The following is a 27493-nucleotide window of genomic DNA, read 5'->3' as shown; positions in this document are numbered from 1 at the left end:
TTTATTTTTGCAAAACAGAGCTGACAATACGACCTAATTAACTTATTTCACTGGCAAAAAAAACAAGAATCAGGTACTTTTGGATTCATGCTTTTTGCCATCCAAAGCATCTTTTTAAAGAAATAAAAAACAATTCTCAGTCGTGCTTCCTTTTTAGTGTGATACATGGCAGTAAGCTGAACACACTCTTTTAAGAGTGTTTACAGGCCATTTTAGATGCTTGTTGCTTTTTAGATTGCAGGATGTGCATGAGAATGTGAAAAAAATGCTTTTTATCTTAGAGTTATGTGAAGGCTGATATTACTCCTTTGTTTGTCTGTTAAATGTAATGGAATAGACAGCAGCTCTTTGTCTAGACTCAGCAGTGAGTCACCAAACTTCACCAACCCACATTCCTAATGTGCTTAAATAATACAGAAAATAAAGAGGTATTTTTTTCTTTTTTACAGTTGGCTTCTAACTCTAACTGGGAGTTAACCGTCTAGCCGAATGTGTTCAGCTACTGGATACTGTGGATTTAGGCATTTATAAAACATTTTTAAAAGTCCCCTCCTAAGACATGCAAGCCTGTGTCTTAGGAGGGGGTTTGCAGGTGTGAACGTGAGCATGAGTTGCTGTCTTTAAGTGTCAGCTCAGTGAGTGACTGGTGATGAGCCTGCCTGAGGTGTACCCTGCCTCTAACCCAATGTAAGCTGGAATCAGTTCTAGCACTCCATGACAGTCTAAAGGATAAGCCGATATATGGGTGGGTACAACGGAGCTGATGGATGGTATATAGCACACGGCAGTGGAAAACTTTAGAAAGGTAAAGGCAATCTGCATTTCTTTAACCTGTAGGGATACCAGCGCGCATGCAAATCCGGTGAAAAGGTGCCGTTATCATAATCACATCCGTTAACGGCAATGATTGACTTTACATTGTCATTTTGATGCATTCCTAAGCTTCATATAGCATTTTAAACACATTATGATGCTAGGGTGTTCACTTATGTTTCATTGTGCGTGTCTGACAGATCTGCTGGTGTCATTGTGATTTATGGGCAACCTGAATGGGCCCAAACACCATCCTCTCAGAGATCTCTGTGCTATTCTCAGTGCATTGGTTGTCAGCCGTCACCGACAGCACCTTGTCAAGTCTGATTTCCTCTCCAGTCCGGTCCCTAGAACCAAAGGGCCAGCTGCTTCCAACTTTTGGGCCTGTTATCTCTCTCTTTGGCTGCCCTCTGGTCGTTTGTCTGCTCTCAGATTTAGTCAAACCGTGGCTAGCTTACAGATAATTATCAGACCGAGGCCAGCTGTGTTGCAAGCATCTACAGCCCCCTTTTGTTGCTAATTGAATTAGACCCCATGCTGGAAGTGACAGAGAAATGAACAGTTTCCCCCAGCGAGCCATGTGATTAGCAGACTTGCAGAAAAAAGGTCAACTCAGGATGGCATGCTGGTGTATATGGTTGATGTCACTGACTCAACAACTGTGACCACAGTCAGCCTCACACCGATGTTTCTGTCAGGTTTCATTTTATTTGATGTGTGTCAATGGAGGTCAAATACAGAGGACAGTCAGTGGAGTGGTGCCAGGGCTGCTATGTGACTTTAGGAGGCAGGAACGTGTCGTTGTATTTCTTCTTTTTGCCATCTGTTTTTCACTTTATTGGTTAGCAATTCATGTGAGCAGGAGCTTTGGTTTTTAAGTATCATTATTTAAAAAAAGACATTTGGTCAGACACGGGCAATTACACATGTTTGATTTTTGCAATCGCATGCACAACTGCGTTATAAATTAGCCATTTGTCAAATCACATATTAATGTAAATATTTTTTACCCATTCTTTCTCGCAGGTCACTTTATTCATGTAAGCATAAGCATACCACTTCTCAGAGATATTCAGCAATGCCCAGGAGACAGTGAGAGCTACTCTTAAAGCTTTTAGTTTATTCTTGAGGTGTCCTTTGGATCATTGTTGCCTATTGTTGTACAAACTTTTTTCAGTGTCACTTAAGCATCCATTCTTCCTTTAATGTAAGGGGACAACAGATGTTAGGGTGTGCAGGTCCACACATTTTTAATATTGCTGATATTTTCCGTTATATATTGTTGGATATAAGCGACAGTTCATTTTATTGCATACATATATGCATTATATGCAATTAATGATTTTTCCAGTTGCAGGTATTCATAAGCAACCCTTAAGTAGTTTTGAATCTGCAGTACATTTAGATATGGAATGCAAAGCTTCTGCCATAAGGTGGTGCTAAGTGCGGCACGTTTTTACACAGAAGTGGTAGAAGAAGAATTGAGTTTAATATATGCTGTCAGCACAAGCTAGGTTTTCGGGGCCCCAGAGGAAGCTCTGGGCAGATTAGGAGCCAGTAATGTTGCTTTAATGTGCGGATTTAAATGATGATGGAAAATTAACAATAATCCATATACAGCCTCACAGCAGTACATATTGATCCCCACAGAGCTTTTGACATTCTTATTTTTGTCAAGGCAAAATCTTCTAAAAAAATATGTGTGTAGTCAAAAACTCAGTTTAACTTTTTAATTCACTTGTTTATGTCATTGTTTCCAAAGTGAGTGCATCAAAATGTCTCCTAGCATACGTTAGATATTGTAATTTCTGTAACGTCTCCTTAAGATGACTCTTCCCTGCAGATGCTGCCTGGGCATCAACGCTGTTAATAGGACTAGCACATTATTTGTCCCTCGTTAATCTTTCCTGTAGGTCTCAAACGACAAACTCTGGAGCTGAAAAATGAATTGAGTGAATAAAAATGTATTTCCTTGCATCCAAAAGTCGATCCCTGTGGACTCGCACGTAAAAAGGTTGGACGTTTCCAACAAAGAGCAGACAGTTTACAGCCTCGTGCAACAAAATGATTGTGATCCCTGCAGCTATATTTGTCCATTATAACAACTCTCTGGGCTGAATTTTCTTTATAACTAAGCCTCTCAGGGTGTTTTTAAACCTTAAAGTTTCCGTTTTTAAGGATATCGCATTAACTGATAGCTGGTTGCTAACTAGGCTGATAGATTTGTGTTAGGACTTACCTCGATGTTCCGAATCACTGAACTAGATCACTCCCCCATGTTTGTTTCATTTATGTTTTTTTATTTTTATAGCACGTTTAATTACAACAGCAACATTGACCAAAGTGCTGTGCAGAAACACAAAATAACTTGTATTAAATAACTTATAATATTAGTAAGAAATACCAAATAACTCTCATACTGTATTAAAAGCCTGTGAATACAAATGTGTTTTAGATGAGATTTTAAAAGGAGCCTGTCTGATGTGTAGATTATTCCACAGTTTAGGCGCTACGACTCCAAATGCTCGATCACCTCTGTGAACCAGCCTAGACCTTGGTATGGCTGAAATCAAAAGATCATTTGATCTAAGAGATCTAGAGAGCGCATAAGGCTGCAAGAGGTCAGACAAATACCCGGGAGCCTGTCCATCCAGGGCTTTGTAAGTCAACAATAAAATTTTAAAACCAATTCTGAAGTGAACAGGGAGCCAGTGAAGAGAGACAAGCACCGGGGAAATATGTTCAGAAGACGAGCTGCAGCATTCTTGACCAACTGCAGTCTTGCAAGGCAGGTCCGACTAACCCCAACATTTAAGGAGTTACGATAGTCCAGCTGGGATGTAATAAAAGCATGGAAATGATTTCACCTTGGATAAAAGCCTCAGTTTGAAAAAAGACCACTGTAGAACTGAGCTAATCCGTTTTTCAAAGGTGAAATTTGTGTCAAATTTAACCGCTGAATTTTTGCGTGTGACTTAATAAAAGGCTCAGGACTAGGGATGGGTATCGTTTAGGTTTTATCCGATACCGGTGCCAAATCGGTACTTTTGAAACGGTGCCGGTGCTTAAACGGTGCTCGAACCGGTGCTTAAAGAATGGAGAACACAAACTTTGTCCAAAAACCTCTCATGTTCAGCTGGGTTTTTTTTTTGTAAAAAGATAACAATGTGTGCCTTTTCTGCAGCTATGTGGCATATATGGTATCACTCTTGGCTGGAAGCAGTGCTTAAACAATGGAAAAAACACAAACTTTGTCCAAAAACCTCTCATGTTCAGCTGTTTTTGTTTTGTTTTTGTAAAAAGATAACAATGTTAGCCTTTTCTGCAGCTATGGGGCATATATGGTATCACTCTTGGCTGGAAGCAGTGCTTAAACAATGGAAAAAACACAAACTTTGTCCAAAAACCTCTCATGTTTAACTGTTTCCCACTTTTTCTTTGGTCATTTTAGCCTTTTTTGTCCAGGGTGAAGGGAGTATCTGCCATCAAACAAGAAGACAGCCACATGTAGCTATGATGATGTTTGCTAGTTCACCTTACCTGCATTAATGTAATAACGTGTTTAGCCTACTCAACGTAAATTACACACGAACAACATTAAGCTACTCACGCAGAGAAGAACGGCTGCTGCTGCATCATCATCCTCATCATTTCTGCTACACTGGCAGGGCTAGGGGCCAGGACTCTATTCTTCGGGTTTTTGGGGGATGTTGCTCCGGGTCCGATAACTGGCAACCCACCCGACGTGCACGGTGTGAGGTCTCGCAGCAAGCTATCAAATACGGCGCATTTCTCGGCTTTTAAAAAAAACGCTATGCGTCGCCAGGTGTTTCATCGGATTCTTGGTGTTACCTCCTTTGACAGTATCACAATATCACCTTAAAGCACTTGTTGCAGGCTGCTGAGTTTGCATATTTTGCTGTGAAGTACAGCCAGACTTTTGACCGCTTCGCCTTGGACATTTTTAATCTGGAGCTCTGCTCTAACAGAACGTACGTACCTGGCCCCGCCTACTATCCTCGGAAACGTAAAATGATTGGCTAGAAGTGTATCACAGCTCAGGAAAAAAAAGCACCGAAATGTGCGCTGCTTTTCGGTCTGGTTACTACCGTTTATGTCAGAACCGGTGCCATCATGGCACCGGACACCGGTACCCATCCCTACTCAGGACTATGCAGGTTAAAATGAGAAGTGCTGGGATTGCCACTTGGTCCAAACATTATCACGTCAGTTTTGTTCTCATTATAGTTAAGGAAGTTAGAGGCCATCCAGGCTTTATCTTCACCGAGACACTGAAGTAAGAGTTCTAGTGGAGCAGAACAGCTTCTCTTCAGTTTGTGCTGTCGGACGACTATTTTAGTCCAATTACTTGACAAAAGAGATGACCAGTGTGATTATTTGTACTAACAGCTTAACTAAAAAGCTGGTGCTCAGGTGTGTTTGATTGATATTGAAGCTTGTTACTTAGGATTAATTAGCAGGCATCAGTGTCTTTGTGATGTACTGCTATTGTCTATGGACACAGCTTCTAGCAAAATTTAGTGGCATTAGCTGGCAGCTTTGCAGTCCACTCTCTTGCATATGGTCACTTCTGGCTCAAGGAAAACCATCATGGCAGTGGCCAGAATGCTAAAACAATGGCTTCAAATGTGACTTCCACAATTTCATTAAACTTCAAAAGGAAACTGTCCTTTAAAATTCAGGAAACTGAACAAGTGGAGGACAAAGAAGAAATGGCTGTGCTAAAAGTGAACTATAGCAAGTGAGTATCTGAAAGTCATGTCCTCAAGAAATAGGGGGGGAAATCCAGCAAAGATCTGACACAGGACCTGAGAGAGGCACCTGCCCCTTCAGTTTATCCATCTACTGTTCACTGAAGCCTCATCAGAAATGGTCTCAGTGGAAAGGTGGCTGTCAAGAAGCCACTCTTAAAGAAGGGAAATAGAGGGGAAAGTCTGAGCTATGCCAAATTACACAAGATCTCTACTGAAAGTCAGTGACAACATGTGTTCATAAGTGATGTATCCAAATTAGAAATTTTTCGTTTAAGTAGTCATTATTGTGTATGGGGAAAGTCAACAATGAATGTCTACAGCCATCTGCAAACATTTTGGAGGCTGTGTCATGGTTTAGGGTTGTATTTCAGCTAGTGGTGTTGGTCTTGTCAAAATTTATGGCATTATGAATGCACCAAAGTACAGTCAGATTGTGACCAACCATGTATTACCATCTGAAAAGCATCTGATTGTCAACAGCTTCTTTTTTCCCAATGGCAATGATCCCAAACCATGAAACTGTGAAAACCATACCCAGATAGGAAACATACAATGAAACAGTCATGGACTGGCCTCCTCAGATTTCAACCCTCAACATTATTGAAGCAGTGCAGGATCATCCTGACAGAGAACAGACCAAAAAGCAGCCAACATCCAAAGAAGATCTTTGAATGTCTCTCAAGAATCCTGGGGAACTATTCCTTAAAAATACTGAAAGAAATGACAAGAAAGTTTGATTAAGAGAGTTCAGGATGTGCTGAAGAATAAAAGTGATCAAACCAAATACTGACTTTTAAGCTCATTAGAATTATACAGATCTTATATACTCTATTCCCATGCGTGTTTTGCACAAGTTTCAAATTTCACTGGTAAAATATTGGGTAATATTATAGCTCAAAATTTTTTTGTACCGTACTGAATTCCAGACCTTTGCATAGAGCTGTGTTTTTCACACTCTAACTTATTTCCATTAGTCCCCAGCAAAGGTGAGGTCAAATAAACACCAAGCTATGGACTAACAGTGTGCATTCTCATGTCTGTGCTTATCCTTCTCTTGCACTTGTTTTTATATTGCTGTCATATGCTGTCTGCTTTTGAAGGAAATGTATTTCTCTCACAAAACTGCCAAATTAGCAGCATGTCTGCATCCTAAAAAGAAAGACCTGTTTGTCCAATGTACAATCTCATAACCTCAACATTTTGTTGACACTGTTATTATAAGGAGAAATACAGTAACCTCATAAAAGTTGCAGCATTTACAGCAGCTATTAAACTCTGCCAAGTGGATCACGCAAGGAGGGAAATAATTGACATGTTTCAAGGAGAGAGGGGGGGAAAAAACTAATAATACATTGTGTCTGTCTTTTCTGGAGGCCCTTTGACTTTGTGAGTGTGTGCGCTCTTTTCCCATACCTGGCAGTGTATGTAAAGTATAATCAAACCTTTCTGCTGTGCAGTCGCTTTCATTCTTTTGCCTGTCTTCCTTGTTGGCTGCCTAAAATGTGAGATGTTTTTTCCAGAACAACCTTTTAAAAAAGAAGAAAAAAAGCCTGTTCTAAGAAAAGTAGGCCACTTGGACAGATGACTGACACGGGTTTTGTGTGACACTGAAGCACTTTATTTCGGGACGTTTAGTGCATCATCTGTTGAAATTCTTCACCTGCTGAAATTTGCGACTTTGCTCGTCTTTATACAGATATTAGTATCTGTGGTTTTTTCCACAGCAATGTGGAGCGGTTACGTAAGTCCACGCTGTCGTTCTGTGTTTTCAGCGAGTCGTACACTCTGATTAGAACGATAATATGAAATGTGACACAAGTTGTTCGGTTGTCATCTTAATTATTTATACACACCTCTGTTGGATGTGAAAATTGGGTTGTTGTGCTATAAGAACGATGTGAAAGATGTGTCCTCTCTGAATATTTCTATTATTTATTTTGCCACTGTTTTTAGTCTCCTATTTATAATTTAGGATGTTATACATTTGCGTGTGCTGTCTTTCCACGAGTTAAATGTATCGTCTCTCCTCATGGCGTTGTATTATTTGCTTTTTTTTCTGCTTCATGTTTGACACTATTCCCCACAGGCTCTTCTCTCCAAACAAAAAAACATGTGAATTTCTTCACCCCTGCTTTTCTCTGTCTCTCCCCCACACCATGCTCAAATTACATGATGCTGTTTTGCGCCGGTGTGCCACAGAGACCGTGCATGAAATTTATTGGGCCCGAGTCCTGCCATTTGACACGCACGATGTGGCTAACAGATCTTGTGCCATTTCCCATCTCCTCCAGCTCCCGTGTAATGCTGACCTTTCCTGCCTCAGGGCTATATTTAAACCGTGAGCACCGGAGACTTATGGCGGCATGGGAAATTTTGTTATCGACGCTCTCCATTTGTCTGACTTAATTCAGGCCTACTGTAGATCGAGCTGAAGCATGCCGTATATTTATACTCCTGCAAGGCAAACAAGGGCAGCGGTGACAAACCCAGCCATCAACAACTTAGTGGGGGTTACTCTTGATGAAATATTCCTTTGAATTGCTCTTTGGAGTGTCGGGGAGATTGTGCCGTAGGTTGTGTTTACATTGCACATCACCTACTGTAAAGTGTGAGAGGAATATAGAGCGGGCGGGATGATATTCCATAAAGCAGAGAGTTGAACAGAGAGTCATACACAAAGGGACTTGGCATTTTGGAGAATCTCAGCTGGTAAAATGTCATAGATATCAACCTCAGACACATTCATCAGCCTTTACCATTTGTCGTCATTAGACCAGAAACCGGGTTGAATGAACTCACCAACACACATAAGTCACGACATCCGCACACGCTCTTTTTTTTTTCAAGCCACCTGCTTAACTATTCACTCACGCTCTCTTTTTTTTCCTGCACGCTGATAGGCCTGAGATGGGAGTTCAGAGGGTGCTCCAGGTGGATCTGAAAATGGAAAGCTTCCCAGAGCCGATGGGCAGCCGCTGGATGGCCTGGCAGGTGGAATACCCGGCCAGTCGCGCTGCCACTCAAGAGGTGGAGACAGAGATCCGCCTGGCTCAGGAGGACGTGGCGGGCATCGTGCCCCTGGCCATGGTGAGTGATGCCACTTCCAGCTCAGTGCAGTGCCCAAAACATATAAATGGCTGGACTCATTACCCTGAATGCGTGTAGAAGATGCTGGTAATATGGAGCACCATATTGTAAATTCACACCAAGAATCAACATTTGCATATGTGTTTGCACGACAAGAAAGAAATGCATTGCAAAGACTTTTTGCCCTATTAATTATAAGCAGGATATCAGTATATTTATGGCTGGTCAGATTTTTAAAAAAACAACAACAAAAAAGATTAGATTCAAAGTATTAATAAACGAGCAAGGAGAATGCATTCGTGGTATACGGAGTGACATTAATTTAGCTGAAGCTGAATAATCTTTGATAATAGTATGTTTATATCAGTGATGCCATTCCAGGGGGAAGAGCATGTCAAATTATTCAAAATCTTTTCTCTGTCCAGTCTGTTGCTCTCAGACATGACAGAATTTAAGTTTAACATGAGAGTTTGCTTAAATTCAGCTTTTGAGGAATGGCCTTCCTCTCATCCTACTGCGATCCCTATTTAAGATCCTAAAAAATGCTCATTTTCTCTCACTGCTCCCTCACTCTTTATTTGACTGTAACAATCAGCTTTTGAGATAACGGTGAGAACGAAAGGAAAACTTGATTGGTTTATAAATGGGCTTGTGAAATGTAAGAACGTTGTTTCATTGATCAAAATGAGGCTTTGTCTCCTTGTTTTTCTTGTGCTTCTCCTGTTTTTTCCATCAAACTGGACAGGATGATTAATCCTAGACTGATTTCATTCGTTTTGCTCTTTATTTGTCCAAAGGGGAAGCTTGGGAGAAACAGCTTAGAAATGAGTAATCTCCATATATATCAAGATGATTTGTTTTGTAATGAGACAGAAAAAACAGGCTATAGTGAGCAGGATTTTTTTCTTTTTCCTCTGGGATGCTTCAAATAATGCGTCACAGACAGTTGCTCCTCAGCTGGGCTGGAAATTAACAGTATTATTGAAGCATTTTATTTTCCTTTTCCAGCTTTATATTTGATGCTTCATTACATTTCACAGAGAATTATTACACTTTCTAATCAATTGCATGTATCCGACAACAGGTTTTTGTATATACAAAAAGTTAAACCCATGTTTCAATAACAAACCTTTATATTTAACTAAGCTATTAAGCTATTCTGCATAATAGGCATTTTAACTTTTAATTCTTTAAATATATTTTAGTGATAATACAGATAACTGCATTTACTCGATTCTATTTTTTAACTTGTTTCTTTGTAGTGTATCTGCTTTAACTTTGCTAAAGGACTTCTAAACGTCTTCCATGACTGTTGTTTTGACAGCGAAAGCAGAGGCAATGATGTTTGCTCTGTGCTCACAAAGTGTGTTTAGGAGCAGGGCAAGAAGAGAGCATCTGTAGCTCCCAACAGGCCACAGTTGGAGTCTCAAGGCTGGCTCTGGCTTGAGGGTTTGCCCGGAGCTGTGTGTCTCCCTCAGCGAGGCGCAGGTAGTCGGTTGTGTTGCTCATCCCTCGTCGAGGTTCATGCAAGGAGCATTTCATGCATCTTTGTAGCTTTGTTCAGCGACCCGGAGAACACGGTTTCTGATTTAGATCAAGAGCGTTCAAGTGAATAAATGAGTGAAATGAGTTGTGTTGACAAAAGGGAAAGACATAGTGTCACAGTGGTGCTGATTACTAAAGCAGAGATTGCGTTTGTTTCTGATTCGGTGCTTCTGATCTGCATGATACAGACCTGACTGCTTAGTCATTGTTATTCTGTAAGTATTGCCTGTAGCTGCGTAGATGATAGATGCCTGTGGGTGGCTGTTCCAAAATTCAGAGGAATTTGAGGCATCCTCACTCCCAGATCCAGTCTTGGGATAATTGAAGTTATGTTTTTAATGCTTCAGTATTGCTCGAGTTCCCTCTCTCACGCCCTTTTTTCATGTCGCTGATGCATGAACAGTGCATCTTCCTTACTCTAGGAAAACATGACTTCTAGTGGCATAAACTACAAAGATGATTTGCATGATTACTTTGCAAAAGCCTGTGCTTGTAAAAAAAGAGACCCCAGCAGAGATTTTTCACCCGCTCGCTCAGTGAACACACTGTAAATAAAATCTTTATTTGTATTATCTGATTGTATTTAGCTGTTGTGCAGGTCGTATTCTTGGCAGTATTGCCTTTATTGTTTTTGTAAAATGAAGTCTGTGAATGAGTGCACAAGCCTGCAGACACGTCCCTGCATTTTCACTCCACCCATTGTGCACAGAGGAAGGTTTTCACTGCTAAGTATAAATCACACATTTTATCACTGCGACAAAATGCATCTCAATTAACTAAATATTGCAATTATTTGCTGAACTTATAGACCGAAGCCTTAAAGATCGCTAAGATGTTATGTGTCCCATAAAAAAGACGATGCACTGTCTCTTCATTTGTGTGTCTGTGCCCTGTATGCACTGAAAGTTTTGATTTTTGTTTTCCTTACCTTGATTTTCTAATCTGTTCAGAGGGCTTGTCAGTGAGTCAGTGAAGCAGCTGCTATCACGTGTGAGTGTGTGGATAAAGTATATAAAAAAGGACTGGTTTCACTGATCAGCCTATACCTTTGATACTAACATTTCTGACATTTTCATCATCAGAAATTAAGTTTAAAATTTCTTTTGGGGACTTCTTTTTTCAAAATTTCATTTTATTTGGGTTCAGCACAAGACTGCACACATATTCTCTTTGCTTTGCTATTTCATTTTTCTCCATGGCCATCTCCCACACAGACAACAGCCAAAGGTGCACATCGACTCCAGCCACCCCAGTGGTGCAGTACTTAACACATAACGTAAATAGATGGAGATACATCCAGAACTCATTAACTCTCATTAACTGTATTTCTCTGTCGTCCCCCCCCCCCCTTTTTTTTTCCCACCTGCACACCCACAAATACACACAGGCACGTAAGGCTTTTTGCAATCTGCATGCACCAGTATGAGAAAAGCACACAAGCGAGAAAGAGGAAGGCTGAATTAGATTACTTGGGATCACTGTGGCATGAAAAAGCCCAGAGATAAGTTCCTCACCCTCCTCCCTGCTACACTCTTCGCTGATAGAAAAGAGGAAGTAAGGTAATGTAAGAGCAATGCCATCAAACCCCCTTTACACACGCACACACCTGCAGGTGTGTCGCCATCACCATCTTGCCTCCGAAAGGGAAAGCAAAATCTAACATCAAAACAAAACTGGTCTCTGCACATGGAACTGAAGTTGCCATTTTCACAAAAATGGAAAACGTGGAGCAGAAGTAGTCTTTAATGGTATGTGGGTTGCCCTAATGCTGCCAAAGCAGCATGGGCAAGGAATATCTGAGAGGGTATTATGATGTTCAGGAGGCCTCTATGGATTATGCCTAATGCTGGGGCTTTCCGCTCCTTTCCAATCTACTGCCCACTAGCCCCCTGCTTGATCCCGAGTTTTCAGCTGCTAGCCGGCTGCCTGCTACCTTGCTCTCTAATCTAGCCAACCAACACCCCATGTGTTAGGTTCGGTCTGCTTCATCTTTAGCCAAGTACTCCTAAGCTACTCTTAGTACTAGCCGCATCCACCCTTCCACGGACACTTTTATTCTGTGCCTTGAAGTTTGTGTTTGTGTGTGTTTTTCCTAACACGCACTCACACTCTGATGAATGCATCTGGGGCAATTTGAGGTTCAGTATTTGACTGGTAGATGACCTCCTCTACCTCCTGAGCCACATCTGGGCCTTACTTTTTCATCTCAGATTCCCGGGAGTCATATATTTTGAGACTGAGCTTACTTTCAAGATGATTTCTCAATAAAAAGTAAATGTCAGAACTCTCTCTGTCATTCCGCTTCCTGGTCAGTTGATGTGACCACTCAGAAACACAGAACAGTTTGTTTGGTCACCTTTATGGATGACATTCCTAGATCAGCTGATGCCAAGTCGAGCCTGAGTTACTCACTTCTATCCCTGTTGCTAATCTTCTTCCTGGTTCAGTCAATGTCTCTTCTGTTCTTTCCTTTTCTTCTTGGGTTGGGTGAAACCTCCTGTTTTTTGACTGATGTCACATATAGTCCCAAGTCTTTATTCAGGTCAATCCTGCCTTCTTTAGGCTCATGTTAAAACTGTCCTGTGGCAGTGTACAGGTCTGTTGGCCCTGCCAGTCTCACCTCTTCGGTTGCTTCTTACTATGATAGTGATACAGAAGCTCTTCTAAGAATTTGGACCACACGGTGCAGTCTTTGCTCGACAAGAACATCCATAATCCCACCAGTTATCCTTCTTTTGACTGCTTTTGTTAAGCCGCAGCATCTCAGGAACATCACACTGTTTTGCAGATGTTCTGATCCAGTCACTTAGCCAGCACAATTTGTAACTTGTCCTATTTGCAACCTTTCCAAGTCACTTTAATCTCTATTGGCTTGCCCGGTTTACTTCCTTCCAAGAACTGACTGTTATTGTCTAAAATATCCCATGAACTGTCTTCTGTTCTGACATTAAATTGTTCTTTTCTCCTTCTCTGAGCACACAGCATCAACTAAAGGATACTTGGGTGAATGTATCAAGGAGTTTAACAGTTTAAATTATCTAACAGTCAGAAAGATTATGGTTATTCAGTTTCTCATTTGTCTCAAAACTAATTGTTAATGTTTATACACTTACATGCTCTTACATCTATCAGAAACACTGATACTCCTTCACAATACAAACCTGACGGCTGAGCAAATTTAATATATAGTTGCGTTTTTAAAGGCACAGCCAGTAATTTTTTAGGTTATTTAATAGAAAATGTATATGCTCTACAAAAATATACATAGAATAGTGTTTCATTACATCTTCCAATAAACTGATGCATTCTCATAAACCCATAATTAATCTATTAAAAATACACAGAAGATTGTTTGCTGCTTGTGCAAGCTGCCATGATCCCCCACCATATTTGAGTACAGGACTTCTCCGTAATCACATTTATAGTACGTCAAAGGAAAAGACGTGCTGCAAAGGGATGTTTATATTCTTAACATATGAAGGATCATACTGTACCTTTGTTTTATCATCACAGAAGGGGTTCGCTTCACCAAAGAAGCTAAAATCCGAAGGAATGCGACAGTGCCACTGACATCTTATTAAAATATCATTCACTTCCTCCCCATGACTCTAACATACATAAACATCCTCATTTATTCCTGTTATTGCCACAGTTACCTGTCGTGTCCCTGTCACCACAAAAAGAGCTGGCTATGCAACAACACCTGAATATAAGCTAGCATTATGCTAGCTAATGTAAAAAATCTGACTTTTTCTCTAACAAACAGTACGATTACATTCTCACATTGTATGAGAGTTTATTTGCTAAGCATCGCAGCCTAGCGCTAGACTGTGGGTGCATAATGGCCTACTTTAAAGAAAGTTTTACTAATGCTGGCAAACAGAGGCTAACAGAGGCTAACAGTAGGTAACGGCACAAAAACAGCAGCATTTGCCGACAGTTGAGCATCTCCTCAGCTGAACTGAAATGAGCGTCTCTTACTCACTGACTCATATCAGACTCCTTTCACAGAGTCTTACAGTCTCTTCCAGAGTAAATAAAAGTGGGTGCTTTTCACCTGGCATTGACAGCTGGCATAAACAGTGGACTGACAGCCATCCACTGATAGGGAAAAGCTCCGGGACAGATCCAGATCCCAGCCAACTTATAAACTACATTCTAAAATTAGCTTTTCTTATACTCTTCGGTGACTTAAACATGTTTTTCCTATAACAGCCATTGTTGCTATGGTATGCACTTGATAGCAAACAACTCAGTTGACCGCAGTGAAAATTTTACACCCTGCAAATTTAGGGTATATAAAATTTTGTGTCACAGAAATATAAAAATGTGACTTGCTGGAGCTCCAGGTAGCCAAACCACTAGCTTTTTTTTTGCGTATTTATTTGCATTTGTCTTTCTCTATTATGGATATTGTTGTAATTTTTTTAAGGTAACCGTGCTTAAAAATCAGTAATGTTGACATCACATTGAAGTTATAGATAATATGGAAAAAATGGAAAAACAAGCGCATAGAAGAGCAGAAGCAGCGGATGGCAGACAAACGCAATCACAGAGGGCAATTTTCCAAACTTCATAAAGCATGCTGAAGGCATCTGTTGACACAACAGCTTCTCTAGAAAGTGTTTTTCATCTGTAATTAGCTCTAATTAGTCTAATAAGCTGGAGTGAATTTTGTCACTCGTACTTTAAAAACTGCTCTAATTGTTTTTAGAGCAGAAATCTCATAAACTCAACGCAGATCCATAACTGACCACGTCTCTAAAGGTTATAACGTAATAAAGCTAATGAGTATTAGTAATGGGAAGCTGATTTTTGGTTTGATCACATTTATGGTCTATTACTCCAGCGGCTCCTCAGACCCATTCCCTCCCCATTTACGGCATGTTCTAAATTATTGCGCCCTTGCTTGAAGTGATTATTATAAAAAGCTCCTTTTATTTCATTACCCATGCCAAGTGAATGGCTCTGCTATGGGTGACGCTTCTGGGAAAGCACTGACATCGTTTTGAAAGATGAGCGCTCCTTTTTCTGCTCTCTTTGAAGAGGGCTCCTCCTGTGTGTTGTCCCAGATCCACCTGCACTGGGAGGGCTTAGAGCGCTGCTCTCCACTTTGTCACCAATTTCAAACTGTGAAGCAGGAGTTCTGCAAATGCAGCAATTATTTCAAAAGACGAAAATGAAAAGAGTACTCAAAAGTTTCCGTCAGTTTAGAGCGAGGGAAGGCTTCTGAACTCCCTCTGTCGACTGTAATACCACTGTGGCTGTCCTAGCTTGTCTCCTCTTCCCCCTACTTTTTAGATGCTTTCTTCTTTTTTGAGACCTTTTTCCACTCTGTATTTTTCTCCTGTTTGCTCCAGATGAGCATAAATTTATTTAATAACAATGCAGATTAATTGCCTCCCTTCTCAACCTCCGCCTCCTTAATGCGGGCATCCTCCATTTCAGTAAAAGTGTGAAAAAGCTTTGTGGGTTTTTTTCTGTCATCTTGAGATGGATTTTAAGGGCAGTAATTGGATGCCTGAGCAGATTCCCCTGCACAGTAGGAGGCTGGTCCATTATCTTTTACCATCGTAAAGTAATGTGCTCCTGTCCAGGCTACCCTCATCATCATTACCCATGCTGTGGATGCCCGGTGATGGAGAGGGAGCGGGAGGACAGGGCATACATCATATCTTGACTCATCAGTCTTCCTATTCCAGCCGAGACACCAAACTGTGCTCACTCACACGAGCATTCTCAGGCATAGAGATGAGGAGAAATGAAAGAAGCCGTTAGCTTTCACGTACTGCTTCAATGTATTGTTAACCAATACATCATCACCCCGGCCCTCTCTGGCCACTTCTGCTCTCGCATGATAAAGTCATCTATCAGCATCTTCCAACCAATGTTTTATTTTACTCCTTTCTATTCCATTCCCTCTGTTGCAATGCATATCTTTTCTCTACCAGGCAAGTGAAATCTGGAGTGCCATTCATCAAACATATAGTCAAACATAGAGATGAGCACTTACATCCCAGCTAATCCTGCAGAAAACCCATCAAGGGCACTGGTAAAATCATGCAAGCTGTGTATTACACAATCATGCATTGTACAGTTTTCACAACCACCTTCCCCCAAAACCCACCCCACCTCCCAAAAACCTGATTTTGGTCTTCTGAAAAGCTTAGCCACTTTATTCCACTACGGCCAAGCCTGTGTTGGATACCCCTGCTGTTTTAATGAAACATTGCATTTTCCCCCTTCTCATGAGTCATGCAGTTTACAATAAAGAGCTGATGGATGCATCCCAAGCAAACAGTCCATTAGCATCTACTACAGCTTAGAGGCTGATGATGAAGTGGTAGCACTAATTGAGGAGCTGCCGTATGCACGTGGCACACTACATGTAATGCTAACTAGGACGGACGATTGTGACAAATGCTTTTCTAAACCATGATCTGAGTACTCGAGACTGCGTGCCTAAACATTTTCTACGTGCCTTTGCTCCTTTGTCATCGCAGGATGTAAAAATGCTCTCGATAGGGACTGACACCCCATAACTGCACTTACGGCGAGAACAACCATCTTTTCACTGCACCACTGCACACAAACGAGCACACACACTGAGGTTTTTATGGCAAAGCCATTGTCACTTGGATAGACTTTAAAGTCATTTTATTAAACAGAGAACAAACATTATAGGTGAGCAGGATGATACCTCTCAAAGCTTGCTCATTACAGTGACATTTGCAAATTAGCGGATCACCATTAAGACAGCTAACCTTTCCGCTGCGGTTTGGAAAGCTTCTCTACAAGTCAGGTCAGAGGACTTGTTTACTGTGCCACTGCAGATCTCGGAAGATGGTCTCCGAAGCGTTGCATAATTCATGCATAAAACACCGTATTTGTGCACAGCCTTATTTTCCAGCACCTACAGAAAATGCCCAGGACCTGCACCGCCCTGTGGAACCACTTATAGTTTTGTTTTTCTAATACATTGCGCTGAACCTAAATCGCTTTCGCTGCAGACCTCTCTATCCTGACTTTGCCAAGTTGAGCTGAAAAAAAAGTTTGTTCAGCTCAAAAAAGAAGAAAAAAGCAGGGATGACGCAAAGGGCGGGATGCAGACTGACAGATCAATTTCAGAGTGACATGTGTCCATATCTCACATCTCCCCATGATTGTTAACATCCTACTTCACATTCCGGTCCAGTTCTATTCACTCTGACTTTAAATCCTTACCCACTGAGGTTTGAAAGGAATGTGTGTATTTTTTTTAGCAGTAATGGACTCTCCAATAGAGCTGACCTTTGTGCCTGTTGAGAGAGGTCTGTGTCCAGAGGGCAGCTAAGCCAGGCTAAGCCAAGCTAAGCTGGCAGTATGGATCTCGATCAGAGACGGGTGAAGAAATCAGACAGAGATCAAGAGGTCATTCCCCTACAGGCATTGCTGGCTGTTGCTGAAGAACTCTTCATCGATCGGCTGTGTGTGATAGATATCGGGCTGAAATTGAGCAGACTGGCACAGGCGGGGTTGTTTCCCTGCCTTCTGGCCTCTGGGCTCTTACACAATGGGCGAACAGCAGGGGCACGCACAAGGTGTACAGGAGCCAGCATCACTCAAAGCACCGACCGGCTACCTCCCCTGAGCCCCCGCAGCTTTCGCGCTCATCTCTAGGCGAGCTCAGAGCTGATTGTGTCCATGGTGGCTGACCTTGATTCTGGGTTCTGACTGTTATGGAAATTCGCCAGGGACGTCTTCGCCTCCCTTCTGACCCACTGATCTAGATGTATTATAGGTATAGTATTCATGAGAACTGCAAGAGGATTCGTCCCATAAACTTAAAATGCAGAGCTTCCGCAGGCAGCCATGTTTTATTCACAAGCTCCCTTTCTCAGCAAGGGTGGCAATTCGGGGCCAACGGGCTCTTGAGGATGGCTCTGTCCTTTTAGGAGCAGTCCTCAATTATCCACGTATATTTAATTTTGCAAGCACAGACACTAATAAGTTTGTTAATGTATTTTCATGGACAGGCAGGTTTACAGATTGCCTGAAGATGAATAGATGCAGCAGGGTTTTATAATTGAATGCCCGTTCACAATGTCATATTAAACTAAATATGTCTCCCTTTGCAATGCATTTGTGTAATTTTTTTTCCAAACTTATTTAGATCTTACGACATTAACCAGAGCCCACAATAATAATAATAATCCACACAGGCTAAGGAATGAGGCACAAATAAAGCAATTACCTGTGGAGAGATTTGGCCTGTCTACAGCATGTCGTTGTGACACTTCCACATAGTCAGAGTTTACCCATAACTTATGTGCACTCATAAATAATTAACATTTGAGAGCAAGTCAGCGTGACTAAAAGATCAATACTGTCCATAAATAGTTGTGCGAATCCTCTTGCATAACTGTGCAAGCAGATTAAATGAGAGGAGTTCTTCATACATCACTGGTTGCCCTTCTTTTGAAGGGTGTGAGGGCAAGAAGACAATAAAGAACAGAAGGAAGATGATTTATTCTTTTACTTCACTAAGAGGCACCTCAGTCAAGGACCCGACTATCTAAATGGTTATATAGTCAGATTTAGACGGAAGAGGCTCAGAGGGACTTCAAAGAGTCGAAGCAGCAACAAGGATTCAGCTAAAGTATTCACCAAATAATGAATATTTGAATAACTTGAAATGGCTTCATTCGCTGTATAGCCAATCGTCACAATCAGTTTATTTTTTTTGACAGTGCATATGAAACATAAGAAACTGCAGGCATTAAAGGCTCAGCTCAGTATAAAAAGTGTAATAGTGGGAAACAAGTATCCATCCATCCATCCATCCATCTTCATCCGCTTTATCCGAGGCTGGGTCGCGAGGGCAGCAGCCTAAGCAAACAGGCCCAGACCTCCCTCTCCCCAGCCACCTCCTCCAGCTTATGCGGGGGAACACCAAGGCGTTCCCAGGCCAGCCGAGAGATATAATCTCTCCAGCGTGTCCTGGGTCTGCCCCGGGGCCTCCTCCCGGTGGGACATGCCTGGAACACCTCACCCAGGAGGCGCCCAGGGGGCATCCTTGTCAGATGCCCGAACCAACTCAGCTGGCTCCTTTCGATGTGGAGCAGCAGCTGCTCTACTCTGAGCCCCTCCCGGATGGCCGAACTTCTCACCCTATCTCTAAGGGAGAGGCCAGCCACCCTTCGGAGGAAGCTCATTTCTGCCGCTTGTATCCGCGATCTCGTTCTTTCGGTCACTAACCACAGTTCGTGGCCATAGGTGAGGGTAGGGACGTAGATCGACCGGTAAATTGAGAGCTTCGCTTTTACACTCAGCTCCCTCTTCACCACGACGGACCGGTGCAGCGTCTGCATTACTGCAGCTGCAGCCCCAATCTGTCTGTCGATCTCCGGTTCCCTTCTCCCATCATTCGCGAACAAGACCCCGAGATACTTGAACTCCTCCACTTGGGGCAGGAACTCATCCCCGACCCGGAGTGGGCACTCCACCATTTTCCAGCTGAGAACCATGGCCTCAGATTTGGAGGTGCTGATCCTTATTCCCGCTGCTTCACACTCGGCTGCGAACTGTTCCAGTGCGAGCTGGAGGCCCTCACCTGATGAAGCCAACAGAACCACATCATTCACAAAAATCAGAGATGAGATTCTGAGGCCACCAAAGCGAAAGCCCTCCGCCACTTGGCTGCGCCTAGAAATCCTGTCCATAAAAATTATGAACAGAATCTGAGACAAAGGGCAGCCCTGGCGGAGCCCATCACCCACTGGGAACGAGTCCGACTTATTGCCGGCAATGCGAACCAAGCTCTTGCAACGGTTGTATATGGATCGAATGGCCCATAGCAATGGGCCAGACACCCCATACTCCCGCAACACCTCCCACAGGACACCCCGAGGGACATGGTCGAATGCCTTCTCCAAGTCCACAAAACACATGTAGACTGGTTGGGCAAACTCCCATGCACCCTCAAGTATCCTCGAGAGGATAAAGAGCTGGTCCAGTGTTCCGCGACCAGGACGAAAACCGCATTGTTCCTCCTGTATCCGAGGTTCGACTAGCGGACGAACTCTCCTTTCCAGCATCCTGGCATAGACTTTCCCAGGGAGGCTGAGGAGTGTGATCCCCCTGTAGTTGGAACACACCCTCCGGTCCCCCTTCTTAAAGATGGGGACCACCATCTTTAAGAAGGGGGACCCCGTGGACTGGCACCCCGGTCTGCCAGTCCACGGGTACTGCCCCTGACCTCCACGCAACATTGCAGAGGCGTGTCAACCAGGACAGCCCTACATCGTCCAGAGCCTTCAGGAACTCGGGGCGGACCTCATCAACACCAGGGGCTCTGCCACCAAGGAGTTGTTTAACTGCCTCAGTGACCTCACCCCCGGAAATTGGCGGGTCATTCCCCTCATCTCCAGACTCTGCTTCCTCCTCAGAAGAAGTGTCAGTGGGATTAAGGAGATCCTCGAAGTATTCCTTCCACCGCCTGACAATTTTCTCAGTCGACGTCAGCAGCGCTCCGCCGGTAGAGCACCGCTTTCCCCTCCTGAGACGCCTGACGGTTTGCCAGAATCTCTTCGAGGCAGCCCGAAAGTCTTTTTCCATGGCCTCTCCGAACTCCTCCCACACCCGAGTTTTTGCTTCAGCCACTGCCCGAGCCGCATTCCGCTTGGCCTGTTGATACCTGTCGGCTGCCTCCGGAGTCCCACAGGCTAACCAAGCCCGATAGGACTCCTTCTTCAGCCTGGTGGCTCCCTTCACCTCTGGTATCCACCATTTGGCTCGGGAATTACCACCACGGCAGGCACCAACCACCTTGTGGCCGCTGCTCAATGCAACAGCTTCGGCAATGGAGATGCTGAACATGGTCCATTTGGACTCAATGTCCCTAGTCTCCCTCGGAATGCTGTTGAAGCTCTGCCGGAGGTGTGCGTTGAAGATCTCACAGACTGGGGCCTCTGCTAGACATTCCCAGCACACCCTCACTACGCGTTTAGGTGCACCAGGTCTGTCCAGCGTCCTCCCCCGCCACCTGATCCAACTCACCACCAGGTGGTGATCAGTTGACAGCTCAACCCCTCTCTTTACCCGAATATCCAGAACATATGGTCGCAGGTCTGGTGATACGATTACAAAATCGATCATCGACCTACGGCCTAGAGCGTCCTGGTGCCACGTGCACTTATGGACACTCTTATGTTCGAACAAGGTGTTCGTTATGGCCAAACTGTGATTAGCACAGAAGTACAATAACAAAGCACCGCTCGGGTTCAGATCAGGGAGGCCGTTCCTCCCAATCACGCCTCTCCAGGTCTCGCTGTCGTTACCCACGTGAGCATTGAAGTCTCCCAGCAGGACAACAGAGTCTCCAGGTGGAGCACCTTCCAGCACCTTCCGACCCCTATGGCGCCTCCTACGGGTGGTGGGCCTGCGGGAGGATGGGCCCATGTCTCCTCTTCAGGCTGTGCCCGGCCGGGCCCCATGGACTAAGGCCCGGCCACCAGACGCTCGCCCTTGGGCACCCTCCCCGGGCCTGGCTCCAGGGCAGGGCCCCGGTAACCCTATCCCGGGCAGGGTAAACTGTTCCCTCGATGTTCTTTTCATAAGGGTCTTCTGAATCGCTCTTTGTCTGGTCCCTCACCCAGGAAACAAGTAGCATTATTTATTTATTTTTCGAAAATGGCCACAACAGACCAGAACTTAAGTTCTTATTTTCCTGATTTTCAGTTTTTAAATGATTAAACCAACATGCATGTAACTTGTTTTCATTGTGGTATTTGATAAATGGTAAACTTTTGCTGTAATCACTGCATACAGCACATCTTAGTTCTCCCATGATGTTGTGAAGGGGGTAGACATGGAATGGATGTACTGTATATAAGCAGAATAAAGCTGTTACCTTACCAAAGCTGCATATGAAAATGCAAAAATGCATTCAGACACCCTACTAGGTCCCTACTAGGTACCAGTTTTCAGCTGTATCTATGTTAGAATATCCCCGGTAAGCCTATGGAGTATTGTATTTCCACTAGTGAGAATGTACTGTTGTGTGTTACATTGTGCAGAGAGCAACAGCAGACAGTGTCCTGACTCGATTCTGGAGACGTAGTTCAGAGTTCATGCGTGAAAACAGCTTAAAAGCTTAAAAACACTGGACCGTAATTTCTATATTGTACAAGTGTTTGAATATTACTAGGCAGCTGCTAGAGAAACAGCTGACTAATTATGGATGTTCACAGTGATTATGAAGTACATATGAAACAGCTGATGCTAATCAGTTGCCTCTTTTCCTACCGAGGCAGTGACGGTGCATTTTAAAGGGGAAAAAACGGCACAAAACCCAATATACACTCTTTCACGCATTGACACCTTTCATGGCTTATTTTTATTCTGTACTTTAATAGGGAAAAAAGGTACCCTTTCTTTGATGTCTCTTAATTATTGACTGAGGTATCTACAAAAGTGGCCCCCTTAACAATACATTTTATTCTGAGGTGCCAGTTCATCCATGTCCATGTCCTCATTACATCTCCTTTTAAGCTGAACAGATCAAGTATCAAAGCAGCCATCAAGTTAATCTTCTCTCTGCCAGCCACAGCCCACAGTAATGAGCAGATCAGATCTCTGACCGGCATGTACCCCAGACAGGGCACTGCTACTGAAAGGCGGTTAGATGTCTTTTAGGAGGCAGTGAGGGTTGACTGCCAAGCGGAGATGGGCCGCGTACCGCAGCCACCTTTATCCCATCAGCTGGGAGGAGACAAGGAAGAGGGGGAAATGAAGGCAGGAGAGTAACCTGTTCTTACTTGGAGAAGTAAAAGTGGGATGAAAAGAGAACGACGCAAGGGAGAAAGAAAGAGAGAGAGAGAGAGACCCTCATTAAAAGGCACTGTGTTGGCTTCACAATCATCCCACCACTTCAATGCGCTGTCATGCAGTGATGTATCGCTCTGCATGGCGCTACCAAGGCCTTTATTCCCACTCTCCTCCATGTTTCTCTGTTCTAGCCAATTAAACGCCCACTAGAATCGAGGGGAGGAAGTGCCACATTGAGCATTGCACAATGTGGAGAGAGAAAGCTGATGAAAGGACATGTCTCTTTTAGTCTGCTTAATAGCTCCAGGACACTGTCTGAGTGGCGTTTAATGTCTACAGCATATTCGCCGTTCCTGTTGTCCCATTTCAGTTTCTTCACACGTACATATACTTTATCACCAAGGGATGAAAATGTTTATCACAACTATGAATATTTCATTCACTGTAGTTAAGCTGACTATTGGCAGGCATCACGGCTGTCTTAATGCACCTGCTCTTGAAATGACATGAAAGATCATAAAGAGGCTCACATCCAATGATGAGTCGTCAGTCAAACCAAAACACTCGTAGAATTTTTCAACGCTGATGTCTTTTTCTTTCTCTTTTTTTACGTTTTTGTTTTATCTTGGCATCCTGCTGGCTTCAGGACAGCCACATTGACGTGGGGGTTGACACAAACAGGTGCACACGCTAAGCATTTACACTGTATTTACCACACTCTCCTCTGTCTGCCGCGCTATGAATAATGCAGGCCCTAAAATCCTCAACTCGACAATGTGTTTGACCTGTTCATTTGTAGCTGCAGCGCCGATGGCGGGGTCAGAATATGGATGTGTTAACGCCGGGCTGAAGCAGAAGTTAATCGCAACAGCGGGACGGGACAGGCTTTGCTGCTTCTCATGCTGCCTGTGTCACTCAGGCTGACACCATAAATCTCACTTATTTTCAGATCCAAGTGAGACACGGGCAGAAATTATGGCCCAGAGCACATTACCAGCCTCAGCAGCGTGCTGAATGCTAACAGAGAGATCCTTGATAAAGCAGACAGGCAGTTCTCCTGCACCTTATTGGACAAAAAGAATCCCATGTATTAGACTTGAGGGGCCAGACCGGCTCGTAAGTAAAGCACAAACACCGGCGTCAACAGGTGAGATGCAAACTAACATTCAACCCACATACTTAGAGGTGTCTCTAAAGGTATCGGCTAAAAATCTATATAATGCATGCAGAGGTGAAGGACACCACCGTTCAAACCTGAGAACATCTTGATTGGTACAATACAGTTTCGGGCCAGTTCTCATTTTTATTGCTGCTTCGCATGAAGGAATAAAAAGTACTCCATTTTTATTAAATGTGTGTGTCATTTTCAGATGCATGCTGCACATCACTGTTCTAAATCAATGCTCACTGGAGATGGTGTTTCAGGTGTGACTAAGCTATAGCATCTTTGCCTGGCTGTCATCATGAGGATCTGTTTGTTAAGGGTCTTTATAAGAAAGCCTAGTATCTTTTTTTCCTCCCTGCAAGGCCTCCTAAAGAAATAATATTATCTGATAAAGATAATCCCTACTCCCCATTTAAAGGCGACATTGACACATGACATAAACACAGAATATCCTTAACTGTACGTTTTGCTCATAAGTCAGTAGCCATGCTGCCGACGTTCGCAGTTACTGTATGTCGCATATCGTTCTCGTCATTTCTCCTGATGAAAACATTGTTTGTCACCGCTCATCTTAGGCCTTGTTATTCTTGTAACAACAGATCATAAATCATAAATAATTTAAAAGATAACATAGTGGCAATACTGCATTTTGACGTGATGTGTTAATTTGTTAGAGTTGTAATCTGCTGCATTCAGTACAAAGGAAGCTCGCTTCGTAACACGACACAGAAACCAATTATTTTATAGCGTGTCTTATCTCCTGTTCAGCGAATTTCACATTAAATGCAATACGTATTTGGTCCTATCAAAGGCTGCTGTTTTCTCCCGCTGTTTCTGATACGACGCAGAGGAGGCCTTCAGAGAAATCTTTACATGCTAAAAGTAGCACTGGTATTATAAATGGCACATTCAGAACTATCAAAATAAAGCTTGCATCTCAAAGACCAGCCTGATCTATAGTAAGAACACGTGCATTTCTTTTAGTTTCGCAGGCCCATATTTCATTGTCTCTTCATTCACACTTTTTTAACCTGCTGATGTTCGCCACTGGTCTCTATTATGTGTTTAATTGCGCTGTCTATGTCCGAGCTTGCGGACCGCTGATGCATCACCGTGCGATCCCACTGTGGCTTATTACTGCCAGGCTTCGCTCTCTACAGCTCTCGGGTCATATCCAGCTGCTGTAATCTAACATTAGCGCCAGCTTTCACCAGGTCCCCACCATTTACCCTATCATATATTATAGATGACCCTCTGAAAATGGAGGAATCCCAGCAGACGTGGAATTAATTTACAGCATTCCTCGGTTTTAAGACGAATTGAATCAAAGTCAGTGGCACAGCAAGAGAAGGGTTTATATTGCTATATAACACTGTCACAGTCTATAAAATTGTAATGAAACGCCATTTGAAGATTAAGTGGGTTTTTTTGTGATTCATCGGTATCTCTTGGCTCAGCTAATAATCATTTCACTCCAAAGCTGAATGATGCTACAAATGACCAGCCTTACAAACGACGAGCTTTCTTTCAATCAAACTTAATCCTCCTTTTCTTTTTTTTCTTTCTCTTTGAATGAGCTCCATTGGAAAGCTCACAAACAAGTCTTTGGAAAGCGAGTGCACGGCTCTTGTGTACTTCCCCGGTGACTGTGGGATATATATGAATATGGACAGGAAGTCAGCCACTGTAGATTGGTCCTGTCTGTGCCTGTCAGGTTTAGCAATAAAACACTAAACAAATGAGACGTTTAATTCAACAGGCATCACTCAAGAGGAAGATTTCTCTGTTAAAAGGGGGGAAAAAATAGTAGGAACACATCTTCAGTGCTGGCAAAGCTTCAATACAGTGGGGACAGAAAAAGATGCCTTCGGGTTCTCGCCTATTGAAATCAAGGAAATCTGAGCTTTTGTGAGACTGTCTCTTTAGCAGAATGAAAACATCTTGAAAATAGAGACTTTTGTCATGCTTTACAATTAGCTGAAGTCCCTTAAGTTCACCAGGCGCAATATATGCGTGCTCTACACTGTAACTATTGAAAAGTACACTTTGACCTTAGTAGCGACTATTTACTGTGGCGCTCAGGGTTCTGTAGCAGTTTGTGTAATTGAAGTGCAATTTCTTTGGGCTGAATAGGCAGAAGAGACAATCCAATGTGCTTTGGTGACTTCAGAGAGAAAAAAGTTAACTCAGACTTATCTTAATTGGTTCCGATTATCTTCTGTGACAATGCTGGTGTGTGTATGTGTGACTGCGTGCGTGCGTGCGTGCGTGCGTGCGTGCGTGCGTGCGTGCGTGCGTGTGTCTGTAATGAAAGGTTAAGATTTCTGTTCAGAGTAATGAAGCTGTGCCAGTGGACTTAAAGGACCGGGGCTGTCTGATCACTGATGTCATTTACTGGAACGATCTCTACTGCAGTCCAGGGGCAAATTGGAGCATTTGGTTCTTCTGTTTCTTTCACAGAGCCTAGTTAAGTGTGATTGGGCAGCAAGTGCCAATTTATACATAATGGAACTGACTAGTGTTGGCAGGTTAAGTTTGACTTTTATGAAAAACATTGTAGGTAAGGTATGGGAAAGATAAAGGATAAGATAAGATATCCATCAGTTATTAGTCTGAAGGTTTATCCACAAACGATTAACTTTCATTTCTAAGCTGTTACTTTCTAACTGTTTCTTTGCTTTGATCTCTGTCTTCTTTTTATATCTTCAGGACTCTGAGATTCTGAACACCGCTGTATTGACTGGAAAGACGGTGGCTGTTCCTGTAAAGGTGGTGACTGTTGGAACTGACGCCTCTGTTACTGACGTCTCTGAAGCGGCGACATGTCGCTCAACAGATGAAGACGTGGTCAAGGTCAGTAAGATCAACTTCTGAAAAGAGGGGGGGGAAAGACTCCCGCAATCTCTGCTCTCGCATAAACACCATGCCATCGCAGGCTTCAGATTAGTTTCTGTTGGTGTTTTTCAAAGAGTGACATTTTATTTATTTATTTTTACATGAGCTGCTACAGCTCAGTGCAGTACCAAGGTGATGCCCTGTGCAAATATGACTTCAGATATATAGACAGGAGCAGTACTAGTATGTAAAGGGTTTGCATTCTTAAGTAATGTTGTGTATGTGTCTACTCTTCGGTTTTAGTTCAGTTTGGTTTTATTTAGTTTCCAGAGTGGGTTTTATTGATTCAGTTTGATTTTTATTGTTTGAAAAAGTGTAGTTTTCTTTAGTTTTCATTATTTTCTGTGTTAATTTTACTATTTTAATTATTATTGTATGAAAGGCATATGTCAAGATTTAGGAAACT

At 43.0% G+C, this 27493-nt stretch overlaps 1 protein-coding gene across 1 annotated transcript in view; it reads left to right on the top strand.

The window, feature by feature from the left end:
* Positions 1-27493, top strand: part of LOC146620939 (transmembrane protein 132C) — a 192516-nt gene that overhangs the window by 122377 nt on the left and 42646 nt on the right. Inside the window, exons 4-5 of the mRNA XM_085367141.1 lie at positions 8489-8675; positions 26902-27045. Coding sequence (XP_085223267.1) covers positions 8489-8675; positions 26902-27045 — 331 coding nt within the window. The remainder of the gene's footprint in view (positions 1-8488; positions 8676-26901; positions 27046-27493) is intronic.

Source organism: Diplotaxodon limnothrissa, linkage group LG12, assembly GCF_057381915.1.
Source record: "Diplotaxodon limnothrissa isolate DT_005_m linkage group LG12, D_limnothrissa_male_GT1.1, whole genome shotgun sequence".
In the NCBI taxonomy this organism is placed as follows: Eukaryota; Metazoa; Chordata; class Actinopteri; order Cichliformes; family Cichlidae; genus Diplotaxodon; species Diplotaxodon limnothrissa.
Note: the sequence above shows the minus strand (reverse complement) of the source record. Positions and strands in the feature narration are given on the sequence as shown.